At 37.5% G+C, this 16,052-nt stretch overlaps 1 protein-coding gene across 2 annotated transcripts in view; it reads left to right on the forward strand.

Annotated features, from left to right (window-relative positions):
• macrod1 (mono-ADP ribosylhydrolase 1) overlaps positions 1-10,444 on the forward strand; it is a 61,294-nt gene extending 50,850 nt beyond the window's left edge. For both annotated transcript variants that reach the window (XM_082177628.1, XM_082177627.1), the window contains 5 exons: positions 1,964-2,085; positions 3,818-3,848; positions 4,911-4,984; positions 8,499-8,580; positions 9,588-10,444. In XM_082177628.1, the coding sequence (XP_082033754.1) occupies positions 1,964-2,085; positions 3,818-3,848; positions 4,911-4,984; positions 8,499-8,580; positions 9,588-9,613 (335 nt within the window). In that variant the 3' untranslated portion in view covers positions 9,614-10,444. The remainder of the gene's footprint in view (positions 1-1,963; positions 2,086-3,817; positions 3,849-4,910; positions 4,985-8,498; positions 8,581-9,587) is intronic.
• The last annotated feature ends 5,608 nt before the right edge of the window (positions 10,445-16,052 follow it).

The raw sequence follows: 16,052 nt of genomic DNA on the forward strand, positions 1-16,052 counted from the left end.
TAATAGGACTAAGAGAAATTATTGATTTTTGTTTACTATACCATGTTATTCATGTTTTTATGTTATACCATCTTTTAATGCACTGTAAACCTTTTTTTAAAATCACTTAAAAAGGTAGATCCATATATTTAGGTGAATTAATTGTTTTAATATAACATCAGTAAGAGTTTCATTACATCAAACTGCACTGATGTGTGGACTAAACAAAGTTACTCTAAGAAAATAATTGAACGTTTAAAATATATGCTACTGTTCAAAAATTTGGGATCGGTACCATGTTTGAAAGAAGTCTTTTATGCTCACCAAGGCAGCATTTATGTGATCGAAAATACAATAAAAACATTAATATTGTGAAGTATTACTACAATTTAAAGGTAGGGTAGGCAATTTTCAGAGAGACTAGCAATAGTGAGCTAGCTTTGAAAGCATAAGATCCCACCCTCCCTTCAGAACGTCTCCAAAGCCACGACTCCGCAAACAAAAGCGTCACAAGAGACGGCGTTAAACAACCTCCTGTCTCAAAGCACATAACATTACAATAATAACGAACATAAAAAACTTAAATAGCACTGACCTGTTCCACCTGACAGCTGCAGATTAATTTCAGCATTAAAGGGATAGTTCACTTTGAAATTAATTTTTGGTATGTTTTAGCTTACCTCAAGGGCATCCAAGATGTAGGTGTCTTTTTTTCCGCAGTAGTTTCAATTTGGATATTTTTAGGTCAAACCGTTCTTGTCTGTCAGTCATATAATGCAGGTCGATGGTCACTGTCTCAAAGAGCATGCACAGAGTCCAAATTAAAACAATTCCCCGTCGTCCAAATTAAACAATTCCCCATCGTAAGTACACATTGATGGCCTAAGACACGAAACGAGCGGTTTGTGTGAGAAAACGAACAGTATTTATATCGTTTTTACCTCTTATACACAGCCATGTCGAAGTGATCTGATCTGACGTGTACGCAGACTGGTGCATAGATATATACACTAGATGTCGCCTTAAAGACATTCGTTCCAATGAACTGCCGTAGACAAGGCGACATCTAGTGTGTATATATCTATGCACCAGTCTGCGTACACGTCAGATCAGATCACTTCGACATGGCTGTGTATAAGAGCTCTTTGAGATAATGACCATCGACCTGCATTATATGACTGACAGACAAGAACGGTTTGACCTAAAAATATCAAAATTGAAACTACTGCGGAAAAAAAGACACCTACATCTTGGATGCCCTTGAGGTAAGCTAAAACATACCAAAAATTTATTTCAAAGTGAACTATCCCTTTAATATTGTTGCCATTGAAACGCATAAATTCGAGTCACGAACCGCTCCGAGTATAACGTCACTGGTTTCCATCTTCTGTGTAACTCTTTATAGCATGAAACGAGGTGATGACGTGTGATGTCTATGCGAGTAGGGTGCGCGGAGGTATGGAAATACATATGTTGACAGTCAGGTAGGACATCGTATCGTTGCATTCGGACCAATTTCAATGATTGGACGAACATTTTATGGTCCTATGCATTCCACAGACGATAAATATATACATATAAATACATTTAGACCACTTAACTTAGTGATTGCCATCAGGATGTGAAGAGACTTTCAATCAGCATAACAAAACATGTTTCTGGAACTCACCTACCGTGCCTTTAAAATAACTGTTTATATTTTAAAAGGTAATTTATTCCTGTAATGGCATTATAAATGTATTAACGGTCACTTCTGATAAATGTAATTTGTCATTGCTGAACGAAAGTGTAAATTTTTTGGAGAATACTGATCCCAAACTTTTGAATGATTGTGTATCATAAACATATTTGTGTTTTAGGGACATGGATAGATGAACGGGAGGGATGCAGACAGAAAGTTGAAGTTATTAAAACACATTCACATATTTTCTGATATTTTTGTACGACTTCTCTCTGTTTTTGGCTGTATCTCTCTGTTTCACAGATGTTATTCACACCGTGGGGCCGATAGTGCACGATTCAGTGGGGGAGAGAGAGGAACAAGCGCTGAGAAACTGTTATTATAACTGTCTGCACACAGCATCTAAGAACCACCTGCGGACTGTGGTGAGGGTCTCAGTACACACTCACACACACACACACACTCATAACAGATTCAGACTTCATGTCTTGGCAGTGATACAACTACTTGTATGCAATTTTAACGGCCTACCGCAGTCTCGATCCTAACGCTGCATGCACATAAACTCAGGTACATACTGTTAACATGTTAAACTCTCACCCTGTATCACTCACACCTCACAGCTGCCTCACGGTACAAGAATCAAAATGCCAGCAGTCCAGTCATAACACAGCAGATAACTCGCACTCCACCGGTGCCCTAACAATTTTTATATGAATCTACTAAAACAGTTGAGAGCCGTTTCAGCTTTATTTCTTTCGGGGAATGATTTATTGAAGACAGGTTACTGTATATATAAAAGATTTTAACAGTGCACCAGCAAGGATAAAAATACACACAGTCACAGCTAAGATCTATTGTTAAGGTTCTCAAAAAAGAGCAAGCAATTGTTGTAGCATCATAATGTCTTATGAGGACTTCCTGTTTATCTCTATGAAACTGGTTTTCGCTGTGAAAAAAGACCTTTAAGTGTAGTATTATTCGGAGTACTTCATCTAAAAAATAAAAGTTCACTCATCATTAACTCGCCCTCGTGTCATTCCTAGTGTTATTAATACTTGTATTATTTTTATATTTATATCAAAGTATTTATTAATATTCTTTATCTAACTTTTATTTTACATTTACATTTTTGTTTGTTTTAGTAAATTTATGTGCTCTTGTCATTTTTATTAGTTTTTGTATAAATATTTTATTTTTCGTTTTAGTAATTTTCGTACTTCAACTTCAACTTAATTATTTTAGTTAGTTGCCAAGCCAACATTTCGGATTTTTTGTCATTTTTTACATCCATATTTATATTTTATTTCAGCTTTATTTCAATTACCGAAAAACATTATTGACGCAGTGACAACAATAGAAATTTTAACCCATCATTTTTCCATGGAACATAAAAATTGTTGTTGTGCAAAAAAAAAAAGTAATCAAAATTTAACCGAGACCGATAATAAAGCTAAAAAATATTACCTTAAATTGTCATTAAAAGTGATCCATTATATAACAAGTCTTCTGATAGATTTGAAACCAAATGAAACGAATACAAAGGTCTTATTTTATTATATTTTGCTCAACATCCCCCATATCCATTCATTTATTTTGTATGGAAAAGTGGAAGCTAGGACGTTCAGCAGTGTGTGTTCGCTCCTTTTGTGTTCCATGAAAGAAATAAAGTAATCCAAAGTTTTGAAGAACATGAGGGTGAATAAATGACAGAATTTTCATTCCCTTAATTGATTTCAAAGTACTATATCAATACGTGCTGAGGTTCCCAAGACATTCCTTAGCAGAATATGCCTTTAAAAGCAGTAAGAGTTCACTGTGACTCGGTCCATTTGCTTTAAATTAAACCTTTTGTTTCTAAGGTCCTTAATTCTGGGACACAAGTGGCTCGTTTGTCATTAGTAAAGGATTGTATCTTTAATGGGTTGTAATTAATCAGTTTACATTCAACCTCCCTTGTAAAAGCTGTTTTTGTTGTGGTTTTGTACTAATAGGTCCAACAGTAAGTGCTTTGTAAACCTTAATTTCTTAATACAACACATTTATTTAGAGAAGCATTTACTAGTTTGTAGATAAGAAAACAAAATTTTCACACTTTTAATTATATAAAATTCAAGTTGTTATTTCTTTTTATGTCTCTTTGATGTTGATGTCTAGGCTTTCCCCTGCATCTCTACTGGAGTATACGGTAGGCGAAAATTACAGCGGTTTCTCTTAATCAATGTTTCCTTTTCATCTTTAATTGTTTTGTCTCACATCAATTATTTATATTTATATGTCCTTTATATTCATACTCTATAAATGACTGAGTGTAATTGATTACAGGTTGGTTGATTTAGAGTCTTCAATAGACTCATTTATTATTAAAACCTATAATCGTTCGTTAACCGCATATATGAGCTAACATCAATGAATAACATTTATGAATAACATCAACTTCATTCCCTGTGTTTATGACGCTCTATCTAACCAAATAAATGGTGCGTTTATGAACCCCGGCTATGCTGTGACCTCTGTGCTCATGCATGTGTTTTTATTTGTGGTTATTTATTTAGTAGGAAACTCATTTTAGGAATTCCGGGAGTGGATATCACTTGCAGTAGTATGAGGGATTTCCAGATTAAGGCTGGGATTAGACGGTCAGATTAGGAGAGATTAGGTGCGAGAGCATGTCACTGATTATAATCCCCCTTCTTAGCTATACGTGTTGAGATTAAACTCAAAAATGAACCCAGCAAACAGCTTCAGTTTGAAAACAACCACCATAAGTAAATCGTTTTCAAGTCTTCATGCAGAAAATATGGTGCCGTGCATCATTCAAAGTAATGTGTGTATCCGTAATAATATAAGGTTGTGTTGCTCTGTTGGATTTACTGGGTTTGGGCTGTCAGTTTAATGCATCAATTGAGTGTGATTAATTATAAAAAAAATAACACAATAAAATGAATTTATATGAGACGCTGAAAAATGGCTAGATGCGATTGCCAAAGACGTCTGTATGTGTACGCCCAACATTTAAAATATATAAAGCAAAAAAATATTTGTACTGTTTATTCAGTGCTTTCCTCTGCCACATTAATGTAATGTCTTTGAATGATCTTATTTGGATATAGTTGTGATTTATTGTAATCAGTCAATCATCATATTGCAATTTAAACCCCTTTTTTATGTCGTGATTTAACATTTGAATTCATTGAAAGCCTTAGTGTAAATCTGATGTGTATTGTGTTGGATGATGTGTGTGATGCAGGATACCCGCCTGAACAAGCAGTCGAAGTTGCCCTGAGAACAGTGAGAGAATACCTGGAGCAAAACCATGAGAAGGTGTGTATGTGTGTGTGTGTGTGTGTGTGTGTCATTTCCCTGTTGGTGTTCTTTTCTTGCCATTGTTGTTATTGTTCGATGAGGAGCACGCCGTGGCAAACAGATGGTGGCTGCACAGGGACTTACTTTTCTGAGTCAGCATGCACCACACACACACACACACATACACATATAACCTCAGTTTTAATTGGTTCCTAACGGAGCTTGTATAAGCTTTGCAGAACAGTACAAATACAAAAAATTCACAAATGAATTGACACAATCTCTGGCCCCTGTGAGTAAATGTGAGTCCAGAGTAAATTTAACAGGAAATGAGCCATCAGGATGTCTTTGACAAAACTTCTGCACATCCCAAACTGCGGCGCCTATCTGTCTCTCTGTCTCTGTCTGTCTCTCTCTCTCTCTCTCTCTCTCTCTCTCTCTCTCTCTCTCTCTCTCTCTCTCTCTCTCTCTCTCTCTCTCTCCTCTCTCTCTCTCTCTCTCTCTCTCTCTCTCTCTCTCTCTCTCTCTCTCTCTCTCTCTCTCTCTTGCTTTATCCTGGTCACATCTGCCTTTTCCCCCTTCTCTCATCTCTCACTGATGTGTCTCTCCTGTCCTGAGCTTTCATCTCACTCTGCACCGCGTGTTTAGTCGCTCTCGCCTTCTTTTACGCTACAGATATACAAAATGACAGAGACACTCTAATTACAGCACACTAATTAACCAGCGCTTTGGTGCTTGCTAACCCCTCCACTTTCCATACACACCGAGAGAATAGTAGAGAATGAAAGAGAGAGGGTACTTTTGGTTTGAATTTTTTATTATCTATTTTTTTATTATATTATTATATTTTCATTCTTTTTAAAATTGCATTATGTGGATCAAATCATTTTCTTTGAGGAGGTAATAAATATTCGGATACCAGTCAAAATCTGTGAATAAATGAACATTATTTATCAGTTATATGGAATATTCAGAGCCGATCAGCCCTATACGCACACTATAGGGCCCCGCAAATTTCTCAAGGCCCCGCCTCCCCCTCGTGTCAAAGCGCGTCAATCAAAGTTTACTATATCGATGAGAAAATTATCCTTCTGGTCACGAAAAGAGAGAAAAAAACACCATGAGAGTGAATTGCGGGAACAGCAATCAGGTCGACTTGTGTTCTCTCCTCTCCAAGTTTGATGTCAGCAAAGAACAGTAAAGTTAAGTTGATGTACATCTACCTCTAGTCTGTCTGTCTGTCTTGCTAACCCAGCTGGGCAGTGCAAGTTTTTGTCTTTGCTTACAACACCGGCCACTTCCAGGGCTATGTTCTGTGACTTTGTGCCTGACAGAAACATGCGTTCATATGCGTGTGCACGAAATGAAACGCACACTTTCCAGCAAAACATCTGTGGGGACCAATACAATATGGGCGTGATGGCACTCCTCATTATAGGCACACATACTAGTACAACATTCATTAAAACAAGACAATGATTATCTAGTCTCCAAGTCAGTTTAGTTACAACTCTGCAATAAAGCAAGATAGAAAGCAATGTATTGACATTAACTTGATTTATAGGTTATATTGCATTTAAAAATTTTATTGGCTGGACATACTGGTCAATATGGATGCACATCGCTCAGTAAATAATAACCATCTAGTATTGCTTTTATCATTTAAAACACAGTGACATGCAAGCTATTTTAGCTTTTATTCATTCACAGGATGCATTTTTGATATCAATAATTACATTTGTACTATTTAAAATGTTAATTATTGATATTAAGAATGTACTTTTTCTAATAACAATGTCTATTTCTGATATCAGGAATTACATGTTCATTAGTACTAGTTAAAAGGAGTGGGAGCACTGGGGTGTCAGGTGTGACTGTGTGGCAATGGCAAATGGTTTACATGGGTCAGGTAGGAGGGCCCCTTAACAGAATTTTGCTTAGGGCCCCAGGGAGGTCAGGATCGGCTCTGGGAATATTCAAAGTTAAATTCACACCACAGAAAATCATTTTGATGCGTAAGGCCATGGTTTTTAACAGTGAATGTTAGGGGTAACTGAAAAAATAAGAAGATGGTGCCTCCACGTCGCTGTGATTGGCTGATTACTCTCAGTAGGATAACACCCAACTATTATGATCGCAGCCGGTCTGAAAATCGACCTGAATGCGTCAGGCCGGTGGAAATGGGCGGACTAATTAATTACAGACTGAAAAGCTCGCCCACTTGGACAAAACCACTCATGTCTGAATCAACTTTAACTTGAAAGGATGAAATGTCAGTGAGCCGTTTTTTAGTAAACACTTAGCTTAGTCAAATTAAATGTGCTCCTCCATGTAGTAACAAATAAAAGCTACACCAAATAGATTTTGTTTTGCACCTGAAACCTTTTTAAAAACTTATAAAATTGGTAAGACTTTAATATGATTTGTTTTAACATGAATAGTATGTTAATATAAACAAACGTTATGGTAATATTTTCTTGTTGATAGTGTATGGTAAATGGTTTGCCATGTGCTTTTAACCCAGAAACCATGTAAACATCGAATGGGAAACTTAACCTCCTCTTTTCTGTAGTTCACTACACATGTGCATGTTCATAATGTTACAAATGCTTTGGCAATATAAAGCTTCATTTTGAATCTTAATCAGACAGACAAAGCGACCCAGCATGAGTGAGCCAGAGAGAGAGAGTGACATTTGGCAAACTGGAATGGAAAAAAGACAATGCTAGACACCAAAGAGAGAAAAATGAGAGTGAGAGAGATTTCAGTGGCAGAGTAGGAGTGCTTGCTGGATGCAATGATGTGTTACAGGAACATGATTAGAAGCAGGAACAGCCCACCTGCCCTCACCACTGTTGTCATGGAAATGGAGGTTCTAGGATGCTGGCACGGATCTCAATGTGTTCTTTTTATGTTGTTGCTTGCCATGAAGCATTTGGGACTGGTGCTGGTGTTTCTGTCAAGGACAGTTAGGTCATTGGCACTGCGCCTCTCCGGCTAGAAAGACTCAGACATAAAAAGTATGCTAACCGATTGCACACAAGTGCTCTTTTTCGGCAGACCCTCTCTTCACACAAGACTGAGAAGCTAAAGGTCAAAATCTGTGAATAGGATAAATGAACAGTATTTATCAGTTATGGAATGTTCAAAGTTAAATTCATACCACAGAAGAAGAAAATTACGCATACCTCAGGTTGTAACAACAAACTAAAACTCTTTCACAGAAATGCACTTGCAGGGGAAGATGTGCAGGTTTATTTTATTTTCTCTGGAAATCAGCCACTTTTATTCCATTCTTTAACTCTGTTCTCAGGAATTCCTGCTATAGCTTTAGAGTGTGTGGTAAGGATAAAAGAGTATAGTTTAATTCGGGTGAAGATATATTATTACGGCTACGATTTTCTGATTTGTGTCTGTGTAGTACTGTATGCTTCTGCTGTGCAGTAGCAAAATCAGCTCAAAAGTGATATTCTCTATGGTCATTTATTTTTTATTTCTTGTCTCTTTTTCTGTTGTTTTTATCTGTTGTCAGCTGGACCGGGTCATCTTCTGTGTGTTTCTGAAGTCTGACAAAGAGCTCTATGAAACAATGTTGTCTGCATACTTCCCACGAGGTCTGTCTCACACACACACACACACACACACACACACACACACACACACACACACACAAACAATGTTGGGTTTCCATGTTTTATTTGGACATAATGATTTTTATACTGTACAAACTGTATATTCTATCCCATAACCATAAACATACCATCATAGAAAACTTTCTTTATGATTTATAAGCTCTTTTCCTCATGGGGACCAAAAAATGTCTCCACATATCCACACACACACACACACACACACACACACACACACACACACACACACACACACACACACACACACACACACACACACACACACCTATGCTTAAGGGCTTTTAAAGTGAATTCACCCAAACATTATTCTTTACTGTGCCCTTTTCACTTTGTTTTAACATTGATTTGATTTTCTTAGCTGACATTTACAATTATTACATTTCATAATGACCCTTGATTATGTTAATTCTTTCTAAACAAAGTTTTCCCAGTTTACATATATATATTTCAAAAATCAAAAGAATCAAAAGAATTTTTCACCATCAAATCCATCCATCCCTCCCTCAGTGAGATTACCAGACAGGTAATTGTTATTCCTGACAGTGACGCCAATGTATTTGTTTTTCCCTGTGTTCTGGGACACAGAGTACAAACTAGTGCAGTTTAAAGTTATTATTATGTGATAGCTCTACGTGTGTAGCCTGCACTGATAACAAACTAACACTGACTACATTAGCATTTTTAAAGGATGCAGTGTTTACATTGTTAAAAGAAATTAATTCAAAATCAGCACACTGACTAATTTAGTATTTCATATTACTCAATTTTAACATCCCCAAACATATTGACTTATTTGCACCTTATTTTATGTGTAACATGTTGCATGACGAACCTTGCTCTAATAATCACAGTTATGATATGGTGTTATTGAGATCTCACACAGTGGCTGAACTCTCAAAGCATTAGTGTTCTTGTAGACGTCTGATGCTGTGTGTATGTGTGCTCGATTAGACCCTGTTTTTCACCTCCAGGTTCACCGCCAAAGAGCAAATTATGAGAGGATGTCACTGTTGCTGTGGAAACGCCACAACACCGGCTTCTCCGCCACATCACTGTCTCGCTTTTACCTGATGCATCCCCTACAAGCAACAACAACAGCTGCCTGACAACACCTGATTTATTCATTTCACCAAACCAGTGCTACTTGGATTTCTGTGATTGGTATCTGCTTTAAGTTGGGAGTCATACTGCTATTGAATTTGTGTTCATATTGATAACAATGTATGCTTATAAGTGATAGTTCACACAAAAATTTAAATTCTGTCGTTTGCTCACCCTCATGTATCCATTTCTTCCTTGTTTTTGTTTTTTTGTCCATACAATGTAAGTCAGTGGGGTCCAATGCTGTTTGAACCCTAGTGTTCTTCAAAATATCTTAATTTGTGTTCAGCAGAATAAAAAAATGTATGCATGTTTGGAACGACATGAGGATGAGTAAATGATTACGGAATTGTCATTTTTAGGTGAAACACAAAAAAACAGCTTTATATATAAGATTAAAAAAAAAAATTCTTCCAGTTAATTTCAGAAAACCTGTGCATGTCTCAAATATGGCATTTTCTCATTATTAATCCTTCCAGGAACAATTTCCTGTAATTATATGATTTGCACTTGCATTAATGTTTAAATTATAGAAGATATCCTACATGAATATTGTTCATTGAGTTAAATAAAAATTGAATTAAGGCAATCAAAAAAACCAAAGGAGTATGTCAATGGTTGTAACACTTAACCTATAATGAAAGTGCACTATTTGTACTTCTTCAATGTACTTTCTGTCTTCCTCTATGATAAAAGACCCTCATTAAAGTCAACTCCTCTCTCTGAACTAATGACTGGGGCCGCTCTTAATGCAACTTTCATTAATTACACCGTAAGCCTTCAAGTTAATAGTATAATGTCAGCAAATGGATTTAGAACAAATGAAATATTTTGAAATATTAATGCAGATTGATTTTGTCAAATTCCTCGTTAAAGGAGAACTCTTAATTGTTATTAGACATTTTTTTCTACACTCGTATCGTACGATTCGAGCATCTTTCATAGCCCTTTCCAAAAAAAGATGAGTATCCTTTCATCTCAACATGCTGCTGTATCTGTGAAAGAAAAGAGAGAGTGAGGGAGGCAGATGAAAAAGAGAGGGAGAGATGAGTTTAATAAACTCATCTGAAGCAATTTTCATTTTTTAATAAGCGACAGGCAGCTCAGATACTGTCATCAGGCAAGCTTCTCCAAATAATGAGAGCGGAGGAGAAAAAGGGAGCGCAAGAGAGGGAGGAAGAGCTCAGCAGAGTAATTATCCTAAATCCAGACTTCATCACCGTCCCATCAGCACTTCTCTCTTCCTTTCCTCCCTGTTGCAATCCAGCTCTGTCCCTCTCTCTAGCCCTCTTAGTAAAGTGTTATTTAATTAGCTGTACTGGCACAGTGAAAGCAGCCAGTGTGGGGTCGCTGCTGAAATAGTAACTCTTCAGTGACGATTACACTGGAGTGCATCTTATACGCCAGCAGCAGAACCACAGCAGATGAGAGCTCCTCTTCTCTTTTTTGCTGCTCTCTCCCCTTATCTCTCTTTCCCATGCCCTCGTGTGCTCGTTTTCAATGATCCTATCGTGTCTCTCTCTCTCTCTCTCGTTCCCTCCAGCTGCGTTCTGTGTGTATCGTCAGGCTCATAACCCCAGATTCTGCCAGTCAAACGGAGCTCGCTATCACTGGCGGCCATGCCATTTCATCCTGGTGTTCTGTCACAGTTTGTAATCACTTCAATCTGGTTTAATCTTGTGGGTGAAACCAGGAGTGTCATAGGGGTTTTAGAGCCAAGTGGAATTTGATTGTGACTTCCCAATTTTTTTTTGATTTTTAAGTTGCATTATTATTGTAGGTTTAACGGTGTTTGTCTTAGAATGTAAATTTGGTCAGTAGGTAATCTATAAATTGCATTTGCGAAATTTTTTTCCCCCATCCTCATGTCACTCAAAACTCTCAGGACTTTTACTTTCCTCATTGATCACAAAAGGTGATCATCGAAATGTCAATGCTAATGATTTCCAGACAACGGAAAAGATGCACTTTTGTTCAATTTATTTCAAAGTGCTGCATAAACGCATGTGTGAACAAGCAGCATCCATCCTCGCTCGCTTTGTCGTCAGCAACTGGCCTAACATTTACTTTTTTAAAACATGCTCTTAAAATAAAAACGTCCTTGTTTGGCTTCTATTTGGGGGTTCGAGAAAGTAGGGAAAGTTTTATACTTGGTTCAGCACCTTTGGTCCTGACGGCTCCCTGCTTAGGCTAATAACAAAGTTCTAGGCCTACTTAATAGAGCTGTTCAAACCGGAAGGCTAAATCACCATGAGTTCCCTCGGGAATTTCTTAAAGGTTTTTAAGAATCCCAGTAAAATAAGGTCTGTGGGATAGCATTACTTAAAGAGACTTTCACATTTTGTTCTACGACATTATTTACACAGTTGCTAGATACGGATTGAAAGTGATTCGAAAAGGTAAATTTTCTTCTGGCATTTAGGACTACAAACTGTACAGCTCTATTACAAACATGCTTTTTTGGGACACAGGCAAAATAAGGTAAGAAGGAAATTAAAATCAGCTTTTTTTGCAGGTGTTTACATAACAGGATTTAAATATTTTTCTATGCGTGTTTTTTCTCTCTCTTTTTTATAAAAATTTGTTACACTCCAATTGGCACTAAGTTAAGATGCTAAGTTATTGTTTAATCATGTTTAATTAATGGCATTAAATTAGTTACTTGTAGTACATCAGCAATTTAAAGTCACCATATTTCTTTATGTAATATTTCAGTTTATAATACATGCTTTATCGGTGCACATCAAATTTTTTTTTTATTCATATATCCTGCTCTACATCTTTTCTTGTTCAAAAAGCCATTTCACTCTTATACATCACAATAAGGAAGAAGAGAATATCTCAGCTTCTATTTCATGCTGACTTTAAGGTGTAATGTCATGCTGATGACACTCAAATATATATTTCATCACGGCCGGATGAAAACGCTAAATTTTCCAAATTGACAGAGTGTGTTAAAGATATAAAAGATTGGATGACGCGTAATTTTCTTTTATTAAATCCAGACAAGACAGAGGTAATACTTATCGGTTCAAAAACCCGCCCACAAAACCTCGCACAATACAACTTTAACATCATAGGATGTCCTGTTACTTTATCCTCTACAGTAAAAGACCTGGGTGTTATACTCGATTGCAACCTGTCTTTTGAAAATCATATTTCATACGTTACAAAAACAGCCTTTTTCCACCTTAGAAACATTGCTAAGCTACGTAATATGCTATCAGTTTCTGATGCAGAAAAGTTAGTTCATGCATTCATGACCTCGAGACTGGATTACTGTAATGCTTTATTAACTGGTTGTCCTGCATCCTCAATAAACAAGCTACAGTTAGTCCAAAATGCCGCCGCTAGAGTTCTTACGAGATCAAGAAAATATGATCATATAACACCGATTTTATCATCACTGCATTGGTTACCTATAAAGCTCCGTATTAATTATAAGATATTGCTACTGACTTATAAAGCCCTAAACGGCTTAGCTCCAGTCTATTTAACGGATCTTCTATCGCCCTATAATCCATCGCGCTCTTTAAGATCACTAAATTCAAGGCTTTTGGTCATACCTAGGATATCCAGAACCACCAAAGGAGGTAGAGCATTTTCACATTTGGCTCCAAAACTCTGGAATAGTCTTCCTGATACTGTTCGTTGCTCAGACTCGCTCTCCCAGTTTAAAACTAGATTAAAGTCGCATCTCTTCAGCCAGGCATTCTTATAATCCTACAGTTCAAACTACAATCCGGCCTTTAGCTCATAAATGCCAGAGGAGAACTGGCCCCCGACTGAGCCTGGGTTCTCCCAAGGTTTTTTTTTCTCCATTAAGGCACCTGATGGAGTTTTAGGACACCATTAAGTCACTTGATGGAGTTTTTCGGTTCCTTGCCACTGTTGCCTTTGGCTTGCTCAGTTGGGGATATTTTGGGGATATTTAATTTAATTTTATCAATCAATAAATTCCTCTTGAAACAAACTTTGTTGTATTATTTTAATTTAATACTGTGAAGCTGCTTTGATACAATCTGTATTGTGAAAAGCGCTATACAAATAAACTTGACTTGACTGGGATAGTCCTAAAATGGTTCAGGTCATACTTAGATGGGAGAGGTTATTATGTGAGTATAGGAGACCATAAGTCTGAGTGGACATCCATGACATGCGGAGTCCCTCAAGGCTCAATTCTTGCGCCACTCCTGTTCAACCTGTATATGCTCCCAATGAGCCAAATAATGAGAAACAACCAAATTGCTTACCACAGCTATGCAGAAGACACACAGCTGTACTTAGCCCTATCGCCTAATGATTACAGCCCCATTGACTCCCTGTGCCAATGCATTGATGAGGTCAACAGTTGGATGTGTCAAAACTTTCTTCAATTAAACAAAGACAAAACTGAAGTTATTGCGTTTGGAAACAAAGATGAAGTTCTCAAGGTGAACGCATACCTTCTCTCTAGGGGTCAAACAACTAAAAATCAAGTCAGGAATCTTGGTGTGACACTAGAGTCAGAACTTAGTTTCAGTAGTCATGTCAAAGAAATAACTAAATCAGCATACTATCATCTGAAAAATATTGCAAGAATTAGATGCTTTGTTTCCAGACAAGACTTAGAGAAACTTGTGCATGCTTTCATCACCAGCAGGGTGGATTATTGTAATGGACTCCTCACTGGCCTTCCCAAAAAGACCATAAGACAGTTGCAGCTCATACAGAACGCTGCCGCTAGGATTCTGAGCAGAACCAGAAAATATGAACATATCACACCAGTCCTCAGGTCTTTACACTGGCTCCCAGTTAGATTTAGGATTGATTTCAAAGTATTATTACTGGTATATAAATCATTCAATGGCCTAGGACCTCAATACATTGCAGATATGCTCACTGAATATAAACCCAACAGATCACTCAGATCATTAGGATCATATCAGCTAGAAATACCAAGGGTTCACTCTAAACATGGCGAGTCTGCTTTTAGCTATTATGCCAGCCGCAGCTGGAACCAGCTTCCAGAAGAGATCAGATGTGCTCCTACAGTGGTCACATTCAAATCCAGACTCAAAACACTTCTGTTTAGCTATGCATTTACTGAATGAGCACTGTGCCGCTGTTCGTCCGACTGTACTGTATTGTATTTCATTTTATTTTTCTAAACTGTTTTAATTATTCTTGTTTCTTTTTATTATTTTAATTTCTTCTATGTAAAGCACTTTGAATTGCCATTGTGTATGAAATGTGCTATATAAATAAACTTGCCTTGCCTTGCCTTGCCTTGCCTTGACTTGACTTGACTTGACTTAATGTAGGCTAAAAAAACCCCAGCAAAAAGTGAAGATGAAATTGTCTAGAACCACCCTTAACCATTTGTGCATATTACATTTCAGTATATGTACAGGCTCTTATTATTCTATTGCATTTGTTCACACATAAATAGAAAGACTGGCTCCTTAGTGTAAAATAAAGTGTGATTGTGTCGCTTTAGGCCCCACAAGTCCCAAGGCATCCGTTAGTCTGTAAGATAACTAACTACCCATGTATGAACTCCCCCATAGGAATCCAAAGTGAGGCAGGACTGCGGGATACCGAGAGCGGGTGATCCAGTAAATGAGTGTAAGTGTTGGAGTCGGATGGGCTTAGCAGGAGTTGGTTGCTGATGTTTATGGATGCTGGAGGAGATGCGGGCGTGGGGGGCTGCTTGTGAAATGAAAATGGATCTTTAGCAGAACCCAGGACACTCTGATGCCCCTCAAGATCAATTCACTGATTTACTAGCTGAAAGCCTGTCAGAGCCAGAAACACCAGCGTTAAGGGGAGTAGATGATAAACTCGGGTGGAGGAGAGAAGGTAGGGGGAAGGAGACCTCAGGACTTTTAAAGTAGAGTTACACATGAGGAGAATGTTCATCAAAGAATATAGTCTGACTTTTAAAATGTACCAGAATTTGCTCTTTCTTCTCGGAGGCGCAGAGTGAAGGTGGATTTAGGTAACAGCCTTTCTGTGCATCAATACCATTCCTTTAATTAAATACACTGTTTACTTTTGTTCTTCACCAGTAAACACTGCAGCTGACACATTGTGAGAGAATTATTTTTAGTGAAGCATCGGTGAAGACGAGTTAAGCTGCATCTCCTGCAAAGCATACCTACAGCCAGTGTGTCTCTTTGTTGGTGTCTACTGAAATATTAAATATGTTTACTGTATTGTGTGAGAGAGGTGATATCATCTCTTTCTGTCAGACAAATGTGTAGCGTAGCCCATATCTAATTTAATTTAAGTCCCAGGACACATGGAGGCAGACAAAATAGGTTTGTTTACCACATTACTTTGCAGCAACATGG

Source organism: Leuciscus leuciscus (genome assembly GCF_965113295.1).
Source record: "Leuciscus leuciscus genome assembly, chromosome: 8".
In the NCBI taxonomy this organism is placed as follows: Eukaryota; Metazoa; Chordata; class Actinopteri; order Cypriniformes; family Leuciscidae; genus Leuciscus; species Leuciscus leuciscus.